Source organism: Platichthys flesus, chromosome 13 (genome assembly GCF_949316205.1).
Source record: "Platichthys flesus chromosome 13, fPlaFle2.1, whole genome shotgun sequence".
Taxonomy (NCBI): domain Eukaryota; kingdom Metazoa; phylum Chordata; class Actinopteri; order Pleuronectiformes; family Pleuronectidae; genus Platichthys; species Platichthys flesus.
Genome location: NC_084957.1, coordinates 14764482 through 14789342, shown reverse-complemented (window position 1 = coordinate 14789342; position 24861 = coordinate 14764482). Strand labels below are relative to the sequence as shown.

At 42.0% G+C, this 24861-nt stretch overlaps 1 protein-coding gene across 1 annotated transcript in view; it reads left to right on the top strand.

The window, feature by feature from the left end:
* LOC133967785 (NALCN channel auxiliary factor 1) overlaps nt 1-19611 on the top strand; it is a 72686-nt gene extending 53075 nt beyond the window's left edge. The window contains exons 2-3 of the mRNA XM_062403442.1: nt 15455-15626; nt 18651-19611. Of these exons, the coding sequence (XP_062259426.1) occupies nt 15455-15626; nt 18651-18952 (474 nt within the window). The 3' untranslated portion in view covers nt 18953-19611. The remainder of the gene's footprint in view (nt 1-15454; nt 15627-18650) is intronic.
* Nucleotides 19612-24861: the final 5250 nt, after the last annotated feature.

The following is a 24861-nucleotide window of genomic DNA, read 5'->3' as shown; positions in this document are numbered from 1 at the left end:
GAGTAATTGGTCTCAATGAAATATTCAAATGATACGGTTGTTTACTGAAAGGATACTCATCCTGGCATTAACCACCCATGATGATATGATATGTCACTACAACTAGCGTCCCTGTTCCTGCCTCCCTCTCTCTTACCTCATTTGCCTTTAGCAAACAAGGGCGCTGTAAAGCGGATTGTATAACATGCATGTAGTTTCTCTGCAGCTATTGTAAATTATAGAATAATGTACTGCAACATATTACCTGATTCAAAACCGACGGCATCAAATGTTAAAATATAATACAATATTACGTTTTGAAAGTGGAGTCCAAAGGTTTAAAACCAGAAACAACGAAAAACGTCTTTTTGATTAGTTCCAAGTTAATATTTAAGTATTTAAAAACATTCCATTTTCACATTTGAAGTAATGTGAAGTTAAATTAACAAGATATATCTAATATTCTGAAGCAGTTCTAGGTCAGCAGTCAAATTCAAGCCCAAATGTCAGATTTCCTTGAGTTGTAGCCCTGATAAATGCATTCACACCAACAGAGGCTTGTTCAAGCAATTCAACCTGCACCAAAGGGTGTTTAAATAGGGCTGTGTCTCAATTTTCCAGCACATCATTGCTCACTAAGTAGCACTGTTATTGTTGGTATAAATGGCATCAGAACTAAGTGAAAGTGTCAGGATTCAAATTGTTATTCTGAGCAAAGAGGGTTTTTCTCTATCTCAAATCACGGCCAGACTAAAGGTTTCTGAGGGGGCAGTGCATGGGAGTCTAAAACGTTTTGCAGAAAACTGAATCAGTTTATTCTAAAGCACGATCGGGCAGACAAAAAGTGACCGCACCATCAGAGGATCGATACGTCAAGCTTAGTTCCCTGAGAGATAGAAAAAGCAACTTCACCACAAATACAGAATTTGCTAAATAAAAGATGCAAGACTGCAATCAGCAAGGGTACTGTCAAACAGAGGACGGTGTTGATGTCGTCTCAGAGGATGAGGAGCAGTTTCTGAACCACTTCTCAGGAGGGGAAACAAGGCCAAACGCATGGGATGGGCTATGAGATAACAGCATAGGGCTGTTTACTGATAAATCCAAGTTAAGCAGCAGATGGGTCTATGTAAGGAGCCGAGCAGGAGAAAGAATGATTCCTCATTGCATCAAACCGACAGCGAAGCATCGTGTTGAGAATATTCAAGTCTTGGGGTGTTTTGTTTACTCTAGAGTAGGACAACACCCTGGCCAAGGAGAAGTTCTGCTCCATTTTCCAGCTCGATACACCCTCTGGTTGGCATTTCTGTGTAGAGGGAATCAAACTGCAGCAGGATACTGTCCCCAATAGTAATGCGCAAATTGCACTTATATCTGCGGCCTTAATCAGTATCTGTAGGTCAGGTGGGTGGGGTTGTAAAAATGTACATTACTTATTAACAGCAGATGGGTTTGGGTGGGTGAAATAGGCTCATCCCCATGGCTGCAGCACCTTGCAATGAGAATATCGTACATTCCTGCAACAAACGCAGCGAGCGTACAAGGGCTCATTCAGCGCAGTCAGGTGGAGTCGCCTAAAACCTGGCACAGTGAATACCATTTGATTTTTGGAATGTTCCTGCCGGTGGTGGTCGCACAATTGGAGAAAACGATTCCTTCGGAAGGATGAGTCAAGCAAACATGGGGATTGGGATAAGTTCCGTATTGATAAGTGCATCTATAGTTCCTAACAAACCCCAAAGATTTGCAAGACCTCAAAAGACCAAATAGTCCTGACTCTGGAGGCCTTTCCTCTTCACAGTCACCTGACCTCAACCCCACCAAACACTGATGGAGGCAGGTGAAGACTGAGAAAGCCAATCATACGCTTGGTGTCCTGTATATCATGGACATTTATTTATTATTTGAATTCATATTTAAATTTTATATGAAGCAAAATATAAGTATCTTCACTAGTGGTCTCAGCCTTTTTGGACGCCACTGTATATATATGCTTGTGCCACCGCATGCATTACATCTCTGTGTTAATCCCTTCATCGAGGAGTGTGTGTGTGTGTGTGTGTGTGTGTGTGTGTGTGTGTGAGCACCCATGGTTGCTTGTGTGCCTCTGTGATCTTGCTTTCTGTCTAAGCGCAGCATTGCAGAGCACAAGCTGCATACTAACCCAATCATTAAGACATAAATGAGAACATCAGAATCCATCTGCAGTCTCGCACAGCAGTCCTGAGAGAGAGGCGGGGGGAGGGAGAGCGGTGGGGGGGGGGGGCTGACCAATTTATCTTCAGTCTCTCCTTCCTCCTCTTCTGATGTTTGCATCTCCCCATTTCTCATTTGCTCCCCCACTTCCTTTTCTTTCTCTGACAGAAGCACATACTGTAGGGGTGGAATATGGCCTTGTCTGTAGTTTTTAGTCTAATTGGGAGCAGCAAAGCGACTGCGTCTCAGGTTTGGTCCAGACGATGTGACCCCATTGGATTCTGCCATTGCAAGTCAAACACTTGCCAATCCTGGCCCACTTTCTTATAAAGAGACAACAACCGAGAGAACGTGAAGGGAAGGAAAGCTGATAAAAAAAAAAAGCTGGTTCAAATCGTCCCGTCTTGACTTGTTCTCCCGTCTAAAACAAACGCTCCTAGCACATTAATTTGCTAGAGATATTTTCAGAATGTCAGGAAATCTTGTAAACATGTGAGCACCCATTTCACTCCCTTTCCATGTTGTGCTCATGGACTGCTCTATTCATCGTGTTAATCAAGAAGCAAAGCCTTGCTCATATCTACTCAGTTGGCAAGATTTTTACCGGCTGGGGTGGGGGGGGCGCATTTGGAAGAGGAGCTACTGCCATGGATGTGTTAAGTTTTGTGTGTAAATGTGCCCTTAGACAGCAGTATCTACAGAGTTTATGCAAAATCTTGCATGCCTGCTGAAGATGGTTAAATCTTTATGGATGGTCAACGGACATCAACACGGGTAGAAATTGCTGATGGTCAGAATGCAGATCCCATGATTTAATTAGCAGCATTATTTATTGGATGCTCACTTTCACATACAAATTGTCTATCAGCAGATTCACCACACGTAGCACTCTCTATCATTTAGGGGATGGCAGAATTGGCAGGTTATTAAGAAGGGCTTTTTCTTATAATTGTCGTTTCCAGCGGATGGCATCCACCCCCTTCATCAACCTGGATTTACTCAGTAATGAATGTAAACACAAACATATTTTACTTGATGATGGGCAATAACAATGTTTAACTATTTCCTGAACGGTGTCTGTTTCAGTCTCACCTATTGAAAACTGTAACAGTAGTGTACATTCTGTGCTTCACAGCCTACTCTATGATCCTGTATGACGGCCGGAATTGATAGCTATCAAATTCAATTTTTGCAATCATACCACCGTTAATTAGAAGCTGCTTTTAAGGTGACGTTATTAACCCACCTCAAAAGCACTTCCATAATATTTCATTCAAACGTCTTTCCTGAAAACTATTAAAAAGAAACACATAAGATCTGATAAACTATACAATGGTAACAATGCACATAGCACATATGTTCAGTGGGTTACACTTCACAGGTTTGTCCGTAGGGGTTGCAACCGAGACGATGAAGCTTTTACTGAGATGTTCCATTGATTCCATTGTCTCATTCAGGATCCATCACCATCTAAGAGCTGTGCATGTTCATAAGTAAATCTGTATGTGCACCATCACTGACGTGACATTTTCATTATCTTCTCTGTCAAATGCATGGATACATCACATTAATGGGTGGTAAGATGTTCGCTTGATTGAGTCACATTTTAACTGACATTGAATCAAGTGACATGCTGTTAAAAGCTGTGTCAGAATCAGCGACAAGTTAACTTGCACTGAAACAAATATATGTAAGGCTTATTAAAATACTGTATAACCTTAAGTGATTAAATCACAATTTCATAAAAAAACGTAACGTAATAATTACATTTAATCTGAGAATTATATAATTCACCATTTTAGTGTATGGCCACAACCCAAGATAGGGTGTAGGTTGTTATTTGGTACTGAAAACTTGGAAAAAAAAGCAGGAATGGGTGCAAACTAATTTCATTTTATTAACCCAAAGGCACTACAACAGAAAGAAAAAATGTTCCCTGGGAAATCCAACTAAACTCAATCATACTAGAGAAAGAAACCCAGAACAAAGCTCACAGCACGCTGCCAACACATCTCCCTCCCCTTGGCTACTGACTGACATTTACCTTTATAGCTCCACCTGCCTCGAACCTACCACCTCCGCTAGTAAGTATAGGGTGAGCTAAACAGAAAGACAGGTAGAAAACACACTCAACATGATCAACACCAGACCAAGTTAGGACTCTGGGCTACTGTTGACCTCACAATTCAATTTCTCTGCAAAAATACAGCAGATAAATGCAACGTCCTGACTAAATGTTTATCCAACGCAGCCCACTTCACCCATTCTCTGTCACCTTGAGTCTGCCCACTCCCTCCTTTCTCAGAGACCTGATCCTGCAGACCCGTTGTCACTCTTCCTGATCGACCTGCTGATCTGACCCCACATAGCTGGCAAAACACCGATCAAACAGAGGAACATCACAGACATAACAAGATAAACTGTCATTACCTATTTGCTGTAAAAGAATACAACACACAACTCAGAATATCTACATAATCTAATAGATGGTCAATATTCAAAGACTAATCAAATGACCAAATGTTTAATGCAAGTAGACAGGGCCTAGTGAGAAAGGGGGAGAGAGATCCCTTTTCACACAGCGTTTAATTTATCATTCCTGTCACTTCCAACCAAGTCTGAGGACATGAGGTTTCTAATGTGTCTCCACATTTGCACAGTTTTACCTCAGTTTTACTTACACAGGAAATTGAAACATATTTAGTACAATGATACCAAGTTAATAAGGAAGTTGGACAGTGTCCGATTTTACGTTGGTCTAATATTTATAGTGAACGCAGGTTAATACACTCTACGACACCACAGACGACCAGGGGCACCCCCCTACACAATGTCAACAACCCCTAACCCTGAACAATACAAACTTTGGAAATATATAACAGAATAGCAGAACTGTTTTAACAGATTACGTTTGCTTCTACAGAACTACCTCATAAATTGGTATTTCAGTGTGAGATTTGATAAGGTTCAGAGTCAAGCCTAATGTGGAGTTGGCCTCAGCACTGTGTGTGTGTGTGTGTGTGTGTGTGTGCGTGTGTGTGTGTGTGTGTGTATGTATGTGTGTGTGTTACTAGCTGTAGTTCACACTAGACTGTGGTTTGACCGGCCCGGACAAGATCTCCATTATCAATACCACCTCAGTTGTTGTGACTCCTAATCTGATAATGAATCAGTGGCCTGTGCTGATTGTTTGCTGGGTGCCAGGAGACTGTGCGTACATGTGTCTGCATGTGTGTGTTTGTTTGTGCTTGTATTAATATCTCATGTTCCAGGCTCCTTGTTGACGGCACCTCATTTTTCTCTCATCTCATTATGACTTATTTTGTGTGTTTGTAGTGTGTTGTGCTGTACGTTCTACAATAGCCTTTAAAATGCTTTATTCCAACCCAAGCTATATCACAATCAACAATTTTAGGAAGAAAACATTAGTAAAATTGGGTTTTGATGAGGCACACTGAATGTAGATTTGCCTTTTAAATGACCGCGAGTGACAAGAATTGAGAACGTAACCTTATTTTTATATATACTGTTTCTACACTTCACAAGTCCCTTAATCACAGAGCAGGTTTTTATTCTCATAGTAGGGATCAGAATAAATTATCATACTAACACACAACAAATGTATCTAACACAGGTTATCCGTCTCACTGAACATAGATTAACGGAGTAAATTGAAGTGAATACATTTGGAAATCTTATATCCGGGGGCGGGGGGGGGGGGGGGGGGGGGCTCTGCTCTTTATCACCTGACGATGAAACTGTGTGGTGGGTCGGGCAGTGATCTCATGTTCTCTCTCATCTGATGCTAAAGCGACTGGGGTGTCTCCCTCTTGTACAATGTTTACTGCAGTGCTCACAAAATGGTGTCTCAAGTGTTGAAGCGCCACATTTATGAACTGCACCAGTGTCCTGGTTAAGGTTGGATTCATGCAACAGGCACACTTTGCTTAAGGAAGAATTGTGTTTTTGATTTTGATTTTGGTCATCTTTTTTCATCGCTACCTTTGCATAAGCTTATTATTAAAAAATGTTTTTCTCTCTGTTGCTTTGGAAGAAGCTTTGATCCCTATTCCCTCCCCTTCCCCGAACAAGTGAAGAGATAAACTTCAGTGACTCCCTTAGAACTCTCCTCCTCCTTTCTCTTTGACTTAATCTTTCATGCCTGTTCTAGATTAACATGGATGGAATGAATTCCTTTTTTTGATGTGAGCGAAGGAATTAAAGGAACAGTTTTATGTATGTGCCTGTAAACGTATATGTGTCTGTTTGTCAAAAAAGAGACACGCTGCATGCATTTGACTGATAAAAAGTAAAATACAAAGGTATTCAACTTAAAAACCTAAAGGCCAATTTAGGCCATGAGTTCTATTCTAGCTCCTTTAAGAGGTCGGGCATGGTTGGCCTCGTTTGGTCATTGTCAACCATAAGTTATAAATCCTGCTTATAAAGACCTGCTGACACCAGCCGCCCCTCCTTGTCTGTCTCTAACTCTTCCTCTCATTCACTCTCGCTCTGCATGCCTGTGTGTATGGGTGCATTTACCCGGGAGAGTGACAGAAAGAGAGCAAGCCAGAGTGATAGCACAGGGAGGCTAGAAAGAGAGCAAGCACAGTGCCTGTCTGAAGGTGAGCGTGTGTATCTGTTACGTCCCTGCTGGCAACCTTGCTCCAGCCCCGACTTCCAGGCCATTTTTCACCCAACCGCTGCAGTACACACTGCAGAGGGAGCCAAGGTGGGGGGGTGCAGCGAGGGGTGAGCTGGGGGGGATCAGGGGGGGTTGGCATGGATAGCAGCAGGACAGATAGCAGCGGTTTAAAGAGAATAGGATTTTGCTGTTTATAGGGGGATAGCTGTCTGTTGCTGGGATTGCTTGCATTATTGTACAGGCTTGCATTGCCAGGGCCGGGGGAAACGAGTTGATAACCGAGCTGCAGGTACACGCACGTGCACCCAACCACGGCCTGGTGGAGCTAACAGCGGCTTGGCAGCAGTCGGTGTTGATTCATCACGCTCGCTCAGTAGGCTCATCTAGCTGATAATTATCTTTGCCAAATTAATTATCAGTGTAAGTGTCAGCGTGACAGGGCCGATGAATTACATCCAGATAACCTTGATTAATCAACAAAGTGAGTTATGGGGCAAATGTTTTGTGTGGGTGGATGTGCTCCATGTAGGAAGTGTCCCATCCCTTCTTCATCCATCTCAATCCTCAGGTCCGTAATCCCTCATTGTCGTACCTCGCTCCACCACTGCCTCCATCGCTCTGTGTTCTCCTATAGAGATATTCATTTTTGTCCTCTCTTCTCAGTCTGAAAGCAGGGCCGTCTGTCTGGACTACAGAACTGGTGTGTCGAACAGTTGAGAGCTGTGCACCATTCAGTCGTGCAGCAATGTGTGTTTCCTTTCATATTTAAGCCGCACTAGCAGATTGGTTCTATTTATGGCAATGCTGGTCTGTGTCTTGTTTTGTCCAGCCTGAAATATCTCCAAATATCATTAAACCACTTGATAGCTCATCACTTGTTCAGAAATTCATGAGGCCCAGAGGATACTTTAATCTAAGATGGTGGACATCAATATAATATCACAACAAGACTTTTTATAAGTGTGTTATGTCTCCACTTCCTCCACTATTTAGAAATGAAGTTGGAATATCCTGGATGTAAACGGTGAGATTTTGCGCATTCGGAGTCTGTGCAGTAGTGATCATGGGACGGAGCTGCAGTATCAAGGCCCAATTACCAGTCTCTCGACCGATCACTTGTCAATCTCAGCTGTCAATCAAGACGTTTCACCCCATCTTTATAGCATCAAATAACTTTTACAGGAAATATGAACAACAGTGTGATAAGAACCATCGTAAATGGCAGAAACCACCTCTAAGATATAATGTGCTCGACTTTTTTAGTTTGGACCATGTCCTACCCAATAACATGGAGGAGGTTTCACTTTTTGGAAGCTGTCATGTCAACAATCTTTACGTACAGCTGTGTACCACACCAATGTTGGCATTCAGGCTCAAAGTTATGTGTCCTGGTGCCTCCCAGAACAGTTGTGTGGCTGCACAGCCTCTTTGTCTTTTTCATGGTACTGTATGATGAGGTTCCTTTCACGTCTGTGGCCCGTTCCTATAAACGTTTTGAACAGGACGACCTGAAACTGTTCGTCTCCTCGAAGCCGGCACAGAGCACCACCTGACACACTCTTTGAGGGAGTGAGCACAACCAGCATGGATGAAATTCATTTGTTCATTATTAATTCGCTCACTGCCATGACCGTATGATTCATTCATACATTTTTCATCCCGTACCGCAGCTATTCTGCGATTCAGTGCTCATAGTGCGTGTTGTATTGTTTCCCCCCTTTTAACTGAGAATCGCGTGACATCAAATTGTGGCCCCGGCAAATGGTCTGGTGCACTTTGTTCCCTCCGTGGTCACAGATCAACTTGTTTTCCACCCGTGTCCCACTCTCTTTCACTCCCTATTTGTTTGGATGTTTATGTTCACCTTTTAATTACCTCACTGTAACAATTTTACACTCATCTGTCCTTGGGCGTGTGGTAAAAACACAAGCTCGGTATTTGTTTTGCTAACTCAGCAACTCGTATTAAAAGATTTAAGACGGCGTTTGGATGTCAGGGATCAAATGTGTGTCTCTGTGTGTGCGTTTGTCATGAATTGACCACAAACAGCAGGTGGCTCATTGTGAATACACCATGGTCTTATGTGTCTACACAGTCGTTCAAATGTAACATTAATGTAATTGAATAGGTGGCTCTCAGGGAGTTTGCATGAGTGCCTTCTGCTTCACTTCCCTTCCAATCAATGCATTGTGCTGCGGCTTCAGTCTGCAGGCGGCCACGCTCGTCCTTTTGTTTGCTGTTATTTTTCTCATTGGCTCCTCTCATAACCGTCTTGGCTAAACCTGCCTGTTTATTTCACGTCTGCACTGCTGTTTAGATCATTAGTTACGTTACATTTTCTCTGTATAGCTGCTGCCGACACCGTTTTGCATGCTTGCCAGGTGCGGCCCCCTGGCTATGCTGAATGTACTCACATGCATTAATTCACAGCACAGCTCGCACAAATGCACATACATGCTCACACATCATGGCCAATTAAATGTTATTGGCTTAAATTAATATGACAGTTACCTGCAATGAAACAGCATTGATTACACGTTCACGTTCTTTGCAGGGTTTCTTTTTTTCTTTTCTGTTTGAGGTCACGCTTGATCATACTCATTGACTCACCGACGTGTTTGGACGCGCATGCTTGTTTGTTTGCATATGGGAATGTGTTGTCGTTTTTCTGATTATGTTTAGGTGTAACCTTTGCTTTGCATTAACCCCTTGTAGTGGAACTCCCATGGGGCATTGCTGCTGCTGCTGCTGCAGATTAAGAGGAAGTTTACATACCGGCTCCTGGTAAAGAATGCCCTCTATTTGACCCCTCACATCTCAGAGTGCCTAAGTGTCACTGCTTGAATGGATTGTGGAGAGCATGCAGAATGATAATCTGGGCTTTTGTGGACAATGTAGAGTTAATTACACTTTTCTTCAGTGGACAGTATAGAGTGCAAAGGGCACACATCATTTTTTTCTATAGACTAGAAATGCTTTAGTCAGCATTTGTGCATAAAAATGGTTAAGTAGCCGGGGAAACTTGCCAATATACAAAATCATAACCACTTGTAGTTATTATTACATGCTTTTAAGAAAACTGGTGTATATTTCTATATTGTTGAATGTTGATTTTACAACACTTCTTAAAGCTCAACACACATTAGCCCAACTTGAAAGTAGGTTAATACCGGGCTATTGTGCCGTACACTTTTCCTGGTCTGCTGTTTTAAGCCGGAGATCGTTAAAATAAGCGGAGCAGAAAAGAGGATGGCCTGAATGCAGCAGAGGCTTGAATATCTGTGTGAGCTAATTGACAAGGTGGCTCATGAAACTGTGTATGTATTTATGTGTGAGGCTCTGCCTGTACGTATTTAAGGAGGTAGGAGTTGCAGCGAGTTGGAGGGTTTCTGTCAACAGTCTAACCACAACCACAAGTCCAGATTAAGCGTTAAAGACGACTCACTGACAAGGAAGGGCCATCCGGGGCTACTTAAAACCAATACCACAGGGCAGAGTAAGGCTGTTCATCAATTACAACCTTAATAGCCTAATTGTAATGAAATAATCCAATCCAGGGGACAGCCGGGTCTCAAGTGTGTGCATCACCAGAAGGCTAGGAAGACAAAATACTGAGTGGATATATTAAGAAGGGTCTTTATGGTAGAATGAATAGGCTGAATATCGAAAGAAGTTCAAAATGCTCATCTTGATTTGACCACCCAAGTGTTGGCAGCAAAGAGGGAACTTACACGACTGATAAGCAATGAGGTGAAGTAATGTTTGTTTGTTACTTTGTGTGTCAGTTAGCAGCCTAACACACAAACTACTGGATGGAGTACCACCACGCTTGGTGAGAGGATGTTGTATGTGTGTTGGGAGGAACCAATATTTTTATATTGTCATTGTTTCTCAGATAATGATTCATCAAATTTGATTGAACTAATGACTGTTGGGTCTCGGCGACTGTATGTGCTCTCTGAGGTCACCTCTGATGTTTGCTATGATAAGATACACAAACACTGTGTGAAAGCTGAGAGCAGACAATTTGATTTTCAGGTTAGTTTGAAGCTTCAGTGTCTTCAAGCGGTTAATCTCTTTAGTACATGGTCTTAAAATACTATTCTTGTCATCCAGTGTTTTTGCCCAACTTTCCATCGCCCCCACCCATTCATATCCATTCTCCTCTTCACGTTGACTTAACATAAATGCTTCAGTTCAATTTTCAACTGAGCTGAAGCATTTGCTCTGGTAAATGGGATTCGTGGCCACGTAGGATACAGAATGACCAGCAATCCATATGCATTTGTTCTTTTTTTTAATGAGGACTCATTTTTATATTATATCCTCTCATTTGCATGCATTTACATTTATATGCATTCATTATTTTTTCCAAATGCAACATTTTCCCCATGATCAAACACACGAAGCAATTCGGGATTCAGTTTTCTTTCTCAAGGACACCTCAACATGTGGGCAGGAGTAATGAGGAATCTGCTAGCCCTATGATTATGAGCCATCATACAAGCAAAAGCTAAACACAGAATATTAGGAATTGTAAAACGAAAGCCATTTCATTGGTTAGGGGAGGTTTATATTGAAATATGTTTGTGAAACATTTGTGTGTTGTCTGATGCATTCCTGTGCTGCTGTTCATTTACAGTCAAATCTCATTTACATCTGTCTTTCCTTGGGTCGTCTACTTTGCTGATAGAGCGGAATGAGCCTACCAAACCATTAGGCCTCTATCGGGACCCTCCATGTCCAAGCCTCAATGTGTGAGATAACCCTGTGACAGGAGGTACAGAAAAGCAGCAGAAGCAAATAAGAGATGTTAAATGAATTGAACGGTGACAGAAAGAAGGAGAAGAGACATTTGAGAGCCGGCTGGCCGACCTCTAACACTCTGAGTCAGTGATTGAGGACAGGCCAGTATTTTACTCTCTCTTCGAGCCGTTGAAAGAACGTACCAGATAGGACAAAGTTATATAAATGGAAGAAAGAGTGCATCGCACTATCTCCATCATGACACTCCTCTCCCTATCTCTCTGACTCGCTGCCTTGTTCTCCTTCTCTGAGATTTGACAGCCGGGTGATGAATTACTAGTCATGGTTCTACAGTAGACTGATGGCTGAGGCAGTGGAGATCTGTGCTGTAGCAGCGGCGGGCTTCACTAACTGCTGCTGAGAGCTAAAGGACACAAATGTGAGGCAAAGGGCCGAGAGGAGCTGTGTCCTTTTCTCCACATCTGTTGCGCTTCAGACAGATGTTGTACGGTGACCTTTTTTGTTGTAGTTCCACGGTCCTTGGTTCACCTATAACTTAGGTCTTAGCTTGTGTAAACAGATTGGGAAGGGGTGGTCCAATTCTTCTAGGCTCAAGTCAAATCTCAGTATTTGTTGGAGGTGGCGTTTAAAGATAATCTCTTCAGTTGTTATGTTATTGATTATTCTGCTTTTCGTTTTTACAGCTGGGGAGTCGATGTTTTCGCCCGTTTGCGGCTATGTGTCAATTCAGCAGCTGCATCCTTCGGATGACCTAGTCCTAGGCAGCCGACGTCCCCTGCATTCTCGTACAGCCACGTCGGCCCGAACCCAGATGGCCTGGTCTTCCTTTTGCATCACCAGCTTTCCCCGCCCTCACAGTCGTAGCTTAGTAACAAAGCTACGCACGGAAATCTTCCTAGTTCCATTAGCTGTTACATTTAAAAATACATTCTTCTGTTTACGCCTTCAGAAGTTTTTGCCTCGGTTCGCTGCGGTTGAGGGACACATTTGTCCCATTGGGACAGCCTAGTCACGCCACTTTGATGTAATTGGTCTTCAAATACATCTTAATAAGGATGCAGACCCCAAATTGAGACACAGCTTGTTGGTTTGTTTGTTGTTGACAGATTACCCTGAAGTTTTGTGGAAGGATGCAGTGTGGGTCAGGGGTGGACCTAATACATGTTGGTGTGGATCCACATCAGTAGGTGGACTCAGGATTATTTTTATAGATATGGCAGAATTTGACATTTCATCAATTTCCATGGGAATCATTTTGACGTGAAAAATAGGCATATTAAGGGGACTGACATGTTTAAGTGTTCGAAATTTGGTTCAGCTTGATTGAATTTAAGGGAACTGTTTGACTTGAGCCTTTGTGCAAATGACTCGTTAGAGCTTAACTTCCTCAGGGACTCTCTGATAATAAGAAATATCTGATGAATGCCAGCATTGACGCCCCTCGACACTGATTTGTAATATTGTTGTTGTGTGTTGATATTTTGGCCAATGACAGAAATGACAGCTTCTAACTCAGTTTGTCTTATCCCCAAGTGCTGACAGCTTCATGACGAGCAGTGGAGTAAACACGGGGAGGAGCACGTCATGAAACTGAACGTCACATACCTGGACAGTCATACGCACACACCCAGGAGGATGTGACAGGAGGGTCACATGACCACATTATCGCTGACATTTACATAGTGATAACAGATTAGAAAGAAGGGCAGTGTGTGTGTGTGTGTGTGTGTGTGTTGTTCTCAGGAAACAACCTTATCTTCGGCTGTAGATCTAATTATTCAGTGCAGCAACTTACTGTACATTATGAATGTGTGCACAGCCTCAGTACGTGCACATGTTCAGTCATGCGTATGGAAATTAACACATTACTTTGAATCTAAATCTGGATACAACAATGCATTACATTTATGATGCTTCTGTTACGCATACCATTATAATCAAAGAGGCTATTCGAGTTTGTGACAACAGTTACTGTTCAAGACAATGGTTCAATGTTTTAATGTAATTTGCCCCAAATTCTATATAACTCAAATTCTATATTATCTGTATTCATTTTTTGGTATTATTTGAATCACATGGTTGCGTATATGAAACATGTACTGATGCCATGTTAGAGAGAAGAGTCAAGGGCAAAAAAGTTAAATAAGAAAACTAAATAACTCAAAAGACTGAACATATATGGAAATTATTAAAAGTTTACTTTTGTAAAAACATTACAAGATGTGCAAAGATGTTTGATGATTTAAACACAACATGATCATTAAAATTATTATTGTTATTATTTGCTCTGCTATCTTAAACTTGAGAGTTGTATTTATTCATTTTTTCGCCTCTTTTCTTGTTCACAGTTTTTCCGAACTCATGCTAACCTTATATTTGGTTTTTATCTGTTCAGTGATCTTATTTGGATTTATTTTGATCTTTCTTTCTGTCAAACATAAACACACAAGCAGCCTATTTACCAACATGTTATACGCGGGGGAGTGATGTGATGGTGGGGGGTGCTGCACTGTTTCCAGGCATGCGATCACAGCAGGTGCTAGCTTGCCACACAGTCACTGGAGCGGTTCACAGGAAATGGCAGCTAATTGCTGCAGGTGATAATACCACACAATGAGGCGAGCGCCTCCTCACATGGGAGCGGGGAAATAAGGTGCTAAGTAAATCATTTGTCCCCACTTGTGCACTTGCAGAGTTGAGAAAATGGGTGAGAAACAAATCAACAAATGACTGCGCACACTGCTTGATTTATTTACCCGTTTGTTTTATTAAGTTGGTGAAGTGATAATAATTTTACAAGGTTTTTCTGCTGTTTACAGACACGACTGCAACACTAAGAACTTAAACAGCGGATTTTGTAAAGAGTTCGCTGGTGATCATCCTGTTGTGTTTAGATTCGTAGTGTAACAGTTTCCCATACGTCAACACATAGGCCATTCAGTGCATGTGTGTGTACTTAACATGAGTGTTACAAGTTAAATGCTGACATGCACGAGTTACTGGATTCAGTGTCATCATGCAGCACAACAGATTTTATTGGTCTTCTTTATTAGATGAAGATGACTCCTCTTTTCCTTTGGATGTGCTATAAATAGAGAGACAACATTTTCTCTCACCTCTCTGGCACAGAAACACAATCTTCTTTTCATTTGTTCTTTTCCTGTTTGTCACATTAAACAAATGAAAGTCTCTGTATGCAACTCAATCGCATGCATTTGAAAAGTATTGATAAAAAGTCCCCCTGCATCCCCGACTGCCATCACCATGGAGACAACTGTTGTCTAATGCTCTGGATCATAACTGACGATGTTTTCTTCGTCCATTTTACTCTTGTTTACAAACTGGTGCAAACAGAGTCTAAACAGCTACAGGATATATGAGTACTATATATTATCAGTAACTGTTTTCTGAAGGGAGTCCATCCATTGCATCAATGTAAAACAAGTTTTGGTTATACGATTCTTTGTGAATGAAACAAGTTGCAGGTCCTCTGGTGCTTTAAGTCTTACTCATACTGGTTTTTGTTGATGGTCATGCATTCCACCGATCCCATAATACTCAGTTGTTCAGAGGAGGAGGTTGGGACTAACACTTGACAAAGGGCGAATACTCCGCAACCTATATTTAACAGTACATGTCATGGTGACCGGGTTCTCTGCTCAGTCCTGCGAATCAATAACTGTTGAGGTCACGGATGATGCACGTGCATTGGAGAGTGTGCATATGTGTGTGTGTGTGTGTGTCGTCCGAAACAACCCCCTCTTACTCATCAATATTCTCTCTCTGTACCCTCCTCCCCCTCCTCCTTCTCCTCCTCCTGCTCCTGTCTCTCTCTTCTGCACTCACCCCTCTTGTCTCCCACCGTAGATGGTGTATAAGCCCTGGCTGTGTTCTCAGTACTTCCAGACCACCCAGATGCACTGCAGCAAGCGAATCCCCTGTGGTCAGTACTGCCTGGAGGTGCAGCAGCGGTGCCCCTTCGTCCTGCCCGACAATGATGATCTCATACATGGAGGCAGCCCCAGTTTTATATGCACAGGTACAAGAATACCCCGCCTTTCTCCTTCATTCTGTATCATATTTGACTGTTTTTGCATGTGTGCAGGTCACACAGCTCCTCTGTGCAACTTTAGCTCTCAACCACTGGGCACTGAGGAGCTGAGCTGAAGTGCTTTGTTGACTATTTGAGGGATAAAAGAGAATTACTTCCCTAAATCCTGGGATTCAGAGCTACAAGTAACAAGCGCTGCTCACCTCTGCACCATATCTGGCCCACCCTGAGACTAGTGATCGGGCCCTTTGCCGGAGTGACTTCCTTTACTCCTAGGGAGCCTGTAGGGAGCCCAGTGTCTCGCTCGATGACCCTTCAGTGGGACACACAACTGCAGCTCGACCAGAGTGCAAACACTTGTTACTTTACAGTTACAGGATGTTCTGTTTAATAAGCAGCCTAACAGGGTAACACACCATGACAACTGGGCTAATTGTTGCAAATTACTCAGGAGTGAGCTGCACTGTGGGAGACGGTGACAGGAAGTCTGTAGTGAACACTTTATAGCTCTCAGTGGGCCAGTGTAGTTTATGACTACAGTGTTAGTGCTTACAACAAGTGGGACACACACTGAGTCACACAAGAGTTTTGCATTGGCACAACCACACATTCGTCTCCACGCACACACACACACACACACAAGAGAGGTGAGTCCCACACGATGTGATCTGATGTGTTTGTTTTTTTATTCCCAGAATGTATTTCATATAACATGCCGATGCTGCCCTCTAGTGGTCGAGTAGATCGAGTAGAGTACCATGGTCACTATAATAACAGAATGAGATGTGGAAGTAAAATTACAATGTTAAGGTTGCTTTCTTAAGTTCCAAAATGGAAGAACGAGAATGAAGATATCAAATATTTCTGTTTAATTGACAAGTTACATTAAAAAACAAAACCAACAAAGTGCTTGTCAGTGCACATATTAAAATGCAGGTTACACGTTAAATGCTGACATGCATGAGTTAATGGATTCAGTGTCATCATGCAGTACTATTGACTTTATTGGTCTTCTTTATTAAATGAAGATTACTCCTCTTCGTTTGGATGTGCGATAAATAGAGACACAACTGTTTCTCTCACCTCTCTGGCACAAAAAACACAATCTTCTTTTCGTTCTTTCTTCTCCTGTTTGTCACATTGAACAAGTGAAAGTATATTTATATTATTTACAAATGTATAACTGTATATATATATATATATATATATATATACAGTTGTAAATATAAATCTGAGAAAAAGCTCTCCTTTCAGTTACGCTTGAATAATGTTACTCAAACAGGAGAAGATTACCTGGGACTATTTTCAGCTGTGGATCAATACACATTTGGTGCAGCAGTTATAGGGTCTCTATGACCATGTAGCAGAGACTGATTTAAAAGAAACAACAGTGCCCTTGTCCATTGTAATGACGGACAATGAGTGATGTTGCCACTCAGTGATGTGTGTTTCAGGACAATTGGACACAAATGGAAAAGGAATAAAATATATTAGCCTCTGGAAACTGTATTTAACACTTTGTTAGCAGGATTCTTTCATTGGTTTTGTGCTTTCCATCAGGTTTTTTGATATTAAGGAAAACATGGACTTTGTAAACCGTCTTGATGATCAATTAAAAAAATTGAGTTGGCTGTGTGAAGATACTGTTGCACTCAGCAGGACTGATCAAATATGCCAATTTAGCGTATTAGACGGGATGTATTTATGCGTGTGAATATTTTGTCATTCATGATGGTAATACGGGAGCTCGAGATGCAGGTTTTTTCAGAAAGCTGCATTAATTACACAATCCCTCTTGTAAGTCAGAGTGGGGAGAATGGGCACTAATGTCTTTTGCACACAGTCCATGACCAAGTTATTATGATGACAGTGGAAAGTGTCACTCTGCTGTTTGTGATCTCAGTCCTGAGAGCAAATACACTACATTTTGCCACTTAATGCTTTGTTTGCATTTTGAATGGGTCTTTACTATGTACTTTGTGTTTCCATTTGTTCGTCTTACAGAAAATAACATCTCTGGTAGGCTCTGTGCATTAAAAACACTCCTGTAGTGCAGATAAAGGCCTGGCTGTACAATGCACAGTTAATTACAGTGATTCAGCCTGGACGCTGCAGCAGAACAGAATAGAGAAGTGAGGTGGTACAGGATGTAGCACTAGTGTTAAATTCAGTCATTCATTACTTCAGAGTGGCTTCTTGTTCTTCCTTAAGTGGATGGATGCTTGTTCCAGTAGGACCCTTTTTTACTCAGTCTATTGGACTGGGTCTGAGTTTCCTCTTCAGACGACTCATCAGATGAGTTTTCTATGTCATCAAAGGAGCCTTCTTCATTTAGGAGAGCTGGATTCCAAGACACACCCACAACTCCAGCTTGATCCTGTGGAGCAATGTCTAGGTCCTCAGCATCGGGGGTTTAAGAACATCTTGTCATCTCATCATCTTTCCAACATCTTCCTCTTCCCCATCCTCATCCTCATGCAGCATCTTTATGACCATTTCAGCCATAAATCTGGAATGATTGTGACCAGCAATACTATCACTCTACATAATGAAAATCAAAAGCACAGGAATACCTTCAAATGCACATAGATCAGTCTATTTAGTATATACTGTTTTATTCTGGGTTTTATTTTGTTGATTTAGCTATAGTTAGCTAGCTAGAAAATAATTAATAGTATTGTACATACTTCTCTCTTTCAATATTAATGGATTGTGAAACAAGACTTACATGCATCAGATGCGCAAAAGCAGTTGTGTGAATTAAATGGTATAGGTTGAATTAATACATTCAGCTCTTTTGTCATTTCAATCTGGGATTAATAAATCCTCACTGAATTCTGTTTATATTGTGCTTTAATTTTTTTGGTCCCCAGTGATCTTGTTGGGGTGGCCAGACGAGAAGCATTACGTCTTTGACACAGGAAGCAAATACAGGCTATAGAAAAATGACATGTAAGCTGTGAGCTAATTGTTTCTATCTCCATCAACCCCACCCAAAAAAAACAACTGCAGGGCTGTTGGAGGACTATCCGTCGGGTGTGGACCCAGATGCAGAGTGCTGCGATGTGCGGTGGGACTTGAAAGTGGACAACCGAACCCGGGGGACCCTGAAAAGAACTCACCCGCCATGCCAGCACCGCACCTCCCTCAGCTCCTCAGCAGCCTGCAGACTGTGTAACAGCCGGCTCAAACTCTGCCTGCTGGTCCTCGTACTCCTACACACTGTTGCCAGCCTCACTGCATCCCACAATGCAACAGGACTGGGCCTCCCTGCCATCACGCCTCTGGAGGAGAGCCCTGCCAATGAGGAGTGATGGAGCTGCCAGGAGGAGGTGAGGTTGTCGGGGCTGGGGATTCCCTCACCATGGCAACCGGAGGATGTGGAAAAGTACAGCCACGGGAGCTGTGTGCCGGTGGACGCTCTGCAGCGCTTTGAGACGAAAGACACACACAAATCAATCAAAACGAATAAATAAGTAAACAAACAGACAAACAAAGGAAGTCAACCAGTCCCTTTGCTAGGGAAAGGGGACAATGCCACAGCCTTTGTTGAGAGGGAAGGTCGGCTTCCTCACGGCTGAGTTTCTCTTACTACGCTTTTTTACACTGTGTTCCAATTCTTGGTTTCTGTTGCACTGGCTGACTATGGAATAACACAATCATATTCTCTTTCTAATGTTCATCCTCTCTGTTTTGTTTCCGAGTCTCTCATACAGGAAGAAAATGTGTTCTCTGAATAATAATGTGTAAAAAAAAAAAAAAAATCATTAGCTGCAACTGTGTGTGTGTGTGTGTGTGTGTGTGTGTGTGAGAAAGAGAGAAAGGGTTTGTGCTTCAAGACTGCGAGTATGTGTGGGCGTGTGTGAGCCTGTATGCATGTCTTTACACATGTATGTATGTGCGTGTATGAGAGCGAGAATGAGTGTGTTGCTGACAACCACCCTAACCATCTACCTAACAGACTGGTGCAGCGATGAGGTCTTTATGGAGCCCCCCCCCCCATCCCTCCTCTCCAGGTGCTGTGCTGGTTTGTTGGCCACAATCCCATTCGAATCTGAGCTGGGTTTTGAATGTGGTTCTGGTGTCCCTGGTGAAAGCTCTGATGTGTTTAACACAGGTTTATGGTTTCCCCCCCAGTTTGTTTTGTGAGATAATATTCACCCATTGACACCGGAATCAAAACATTGCTGTATCAATAAAATGAATACACCTGGCTCAACCTTGAAACACTGCAGGAAACAGACATATCTATGATATCAACAGGAATCTCAATATCAAAGGAAAACTAACTGTGTGGACCTAAAAGATCTCTTACAGTTTATTGAAACCCCAGGATAGCATAACCTATTTGGAGGATAAAATAAGGTAGTACACTCAATATTTGCAAATATATGCAATTAGGGACATTTTGGGTGCACGGAATATTAGATTTTATACCCAGTAAATTATTATAAATGCCCCCTTAGACTACAGAGTTAAATGTTATAACAATAGAACCGAGCTCAATCATCTGCCAAGGCCCAACAGTCCCAAATTGTACATTGATATCAGTTCCCTAAATAAGGGTTAGGGTTAGGGTTGGGTTAGGGTTAGGGTTAGGGTTAGGGTTAGGGTTGGGTTAGGGTTAGGGTTAGGTTTAGGGTTAGGTTTAGGGTTAGGTTAGGGTTAGGGTTAGGGTTAGGGTAAGGGTTAGGGTTAGGGAATTTTTTCATCAAATTCCATGAATTATTTCCTGGAAATTCTGGCTTTTTGTTCCGATCCTTGCCAAAATCGAATGGGAAATCTCTTTGGTAGCTTTTGCACAATCCTGCTCACTAACAAAAAATAACTAAAATAGACCACGGCCAAAAACATAAGCTCCTTGGCAGAGGTATTTAACAGCTAAATCGCTGATCCTTTCAGCTTCAGGCGAACAGTATATCAGGGTTTTATGATAATAAATTCAAAGTAAACCTTTAAAAAATTTCAAATAATTTTGAATTCCATCTGGAGCAATGAGACAGGTGCACGCCGCTTGGATGCCAAAGCATGAAACAGCATGAGTTGTCCACCTCATTCACATGACTGTAATGAAAAAGCACAGATGGGAGGATTTTCTATCTCACAAAACAAATCATGAAACTGTCTTAAACTTGTCTTAACCAAAGATGTTATTTCAGGCATTTAACCAAAACCTCATTCAGATTCTGGTCACTTTTCAGCAACAAGTCAACTGACATTGGAATTTCCGCACTGGATCAATATATTTGTTACAGTTGATTCAGTCATTGATACTTTTGTCATTGTAAAATTTAAAGGTACTATCCAGTCATAATAAAAGATACGGCTGTGAAAAGTGTCCTCTATCCTTTTGACCTCAAGAGCTTTGGCTCCTTTCCGGCTGCAGATTAAAAAGATCACTATGACAGCAACATTTATAATAAAGGACAAGATCCTATCTGCATTTCTTGAAAACCGAAAATAATCTTTTCTTTACCACTGAACTAAAAGATCAATCTCAGGCCTTTTTGTTGTCAAGAAACCCGCTGACTGGATGTTACCTTTAAAGTATTTTCATAATTGGTGAACTGCAATTCCACTGCAGTTATGACAAACACAAAATGTCAACATGTTCTTAAGAAAGGTAGCCTCCTACTTGCAGTAGCATAACGAAGAAAAACCTAGCCCACCAATAGATATATGACATTTTAAATCCCTCACCTTGGTCATAGAAAACATATAGAGTGACGGTTGACATCTCACCAACACGGAGACAACGTGTCCCTGTTTGTTTCTGTTAAATTCAAATGTCTGACCTCTTCTCATGACCTGCATGTGTAGGCTGTTTGAAGGCCTCTTTCTGACGATTGTCCTCAGCACCACTCCCCATACAAAGCACTGCACCTGATCCCGAATCAGCTCCCGTAGCATGCCCACTGTCTGGTACCTTTCTCCTCCAACACATCCAAGTAATTTCTCATGAAGTAAAAAGGGCTTATCAACAAAAACAGTACATTATCATCCACATAGTCAGACACACTCCAGATTGTTAGCAGACAAACGGCTAAAGACAGCGGCTCGCAATTCTGTTTTATTGACAGTTTGGAGTCATTCCAGTGGCTGTTATACCGGAGAGCATGAACAGAAACACGTACAGTGGACAGGAGCGGGTCCTTGTCTCAGCACTAATGACAAAACCTGATAATCGTCTAAGTCAGCTGATCCATGTGTTTTTAGCTTTTCAAACGTTGACCAGCTTGTGAACAGAAAGAAATGGTGTGACCTTAAGGGCTTTTTTTTCTTTTTCTTTTGTGTGTGTCTCTTTTGACGAACAAGGCTGCGAGATCAGGTTTTTGAATCAGAGCAGATGTTAAACTAAACCGAGATGTCCAATCCAATATCTGATGTCAAGAATTTTTTGCTACGCAGCTTCTCCGGGATTTAAAAAATTCATAATTTTCCACAATATTTCTGTATAGATGGTTTAACTTGGCTTTTCCCTGACACCTATAGGCCGTTCAGACCCCACCTCACTCTCCAACACCTGCTTGCATTCACCGCTCATTGTCGTTCAGCACCGCACGCCCATGTCCATCTTGGATGATAGCATTCGGTGACAGTGAAAAATGCTGCTATGTCATTGGCCACCGGTAGATGGAGATATTTTTATTCTTTTTTTATATATTGCTACTGCTGCTGAAGACCTACCACACAATGACTGTCAGACACAAAGGGAATCAGGAAAGCTGAGCTCTGAATGACCTGTGAGTAAAAGTTTCTGTACTGTACTTTCCGTGCAGAGATGTGTGCACCGTGACTGTCGCCCAACATGCCGTGTTTTCCCAGGAAAGCTCATTAGTGTTGCAGTGACCTTGGTGCCTGCAGGACAGGTGTGGCAAACCTCCACTGCCCCCCCCCCCCCCCCCCCAGAGATCTGCTACACTAGTCGTCCCATTATTCACCGCAGCCCTGAAGCTGCAGGAAGTGTAGTCTGAAACCGTTGTACTGAACAATGTGTAATAACTGTGTCACCGCCCCGAGACACAAAACACACTTGTCGAATTTGTTTACCCAGCCTGAAAGATGTCACAGCCAGTGCAAAGAGTGAATGAAGTGAGCTATCATGCGAAACTGGTGCCAAAGCAAACCTTGTACTGAGTAAAAGAGAAATGGCTCCTGTCTGATATGACTCGCTGCATTTTGACGGGCGTGAGGATGACAGGAGGGTCTGTCAGTGTCGCGGGAACGTGCCATGCAACTCTCACCACGTTGCACATTAGGGATTTCTCAAAGACATAGGTGTGATTTCATTCTGCCTGTCACGTAGGCGGTCGGGCCGCGGTCCAACCACCATCACGCTTCCACTGCTGGACATGCATTCATACAGGTCACCTGCATTCAAAGTCATGCAGGGGCCATGTCTGCTTTTCATGCGGCGGTGCATCCTCTCTGCAGCTGCATGGTTCCGAGTGACATGCATGTGTGTCGTCCCTCATGCCCCCCCCTCCAGACTAGGTTTGCATCCATGACCGACATCTTTGTGTGCAAGGTTTCTTCCAAACAATAATACAAAGAGATTTGACTAATGTAAATCTCTACTTGACTTTTGTTGGTAATGCGCGCAACTGTTACACTTGCTGTGGCTACTTTTATTTATTTGGTTTGTCGATTTTTTTTTTATCTGCATAATACAGAGAAATTTGCCGAAGCTCCTTTACGCTAGATTCAGTCTAGATCCCTGTTAGTGGTCCGTAGCAGTCATAGGGTATGGCCTGTCTTATTCCATAACTCACCGACCGTCAAAAACGTTTTGTGTTTCACCCCCTGCACATATAGACTATGTATGCCACTTGCCCCCACCCCCTTTTTACCCACCACCGAATTGTATGTTCACGAATATTTCCCCCCAACTCCACTCCTTCTCAGCCTCTCTGTTTTCATGATAGTTCCGTTCTCTATCCTGTGGATCTATGCAGAAGCCCATTCCGTTTTTGGTTGTAAATACGTTCCCTAGTATGCTGAAAATGTACGTCTTTTTCCGTCCCAGGTTTTCTTGTGTACTTTGAGTTGACGTCATGCTGTTACTTTCCTCTACTTCTCTAATTCTTTTTTTTCTTTTCCTTTTTTTTTGAGTGTCTAAAAATCATTGATGTTAAAAGAGAATGCGATGAGAATTAACCAATAGACTTGTCCTCAGCTTCGCAATTCTTATTGTGGAAGGTTGTGGTTCTGTGTGTGTGAACGCGGAAGATTTATGATTATAGAAATGAAAAAGGTTTAAAGGCATATAGAAGTATCATTGCGATTATGAATTTTATGATTACTATTATACTACCAGTATATTGTAATATTATAGATGCTTTAGTTCAAGTAACTTCTTTAATTTTTTTACAAACAAACTTTGATGAAATGATTTATAAAACAGTCTCTCGAGTCATGATCTTTTCGAAAAGTATGAAAACTACAGCTACAATGATTAAAATTGTGTTCTGATGAAAATAAATACAGACATATAATCTGTTCTTCTGGCGTCTTCTTGCGTAATGTGGCAATATTTGATGTGAGGATTCACCAGATGCAAAAACCCTGTTGAAAACAAGGGTGAAAATATGTTCCGCTCAGAAGTGGCTCCTTGGAACTGGAGTGCTAAAAGACAGAGGATGTCTCAAAGCAGTGGTCAAAACAAATAAATGTCCAAGGAGGCATTTTCCACTTTCGAAACCCTAATGATGACACAAAGTGTAATCACATCCTCATCAGAGGAGCCGTTGCTTACAGCAGCTCAGACGATCCCTAATGAAGCTGGTGGATGATGACAATGATGTCATAATCAGCAATGGTATTAATAAAGTTAAAACAACCTCATTTAAACTTAAGTCTCCAAACGCAAGCTAAGATAAATCTGAGCTCTGATGGACCTGACAGTACATAGTTTACACTGTATCAGATGAATAAACAAGAGTTGTTCCACCTAAAGCCACGAGATGGCGGCATAAGTATGTTAGATAAACTAAGAGGCGGCTTAACTCCAGGGGCTGAAATAGAGACCATTCAAAAGTGTCTACATATGAAGGACAAAAAATTGCATAGGTATATATATAAATGAATAGATAAATTAATTCAAATATATGCTTGTTCTGTATTTGTTTACTTAATTATGTATGTTTTAACACAGATGTTTATACAACCACTGGCTACTACAGTTTATATAACTGTAATCTGACCCGACACCTCAGCCAGGCCA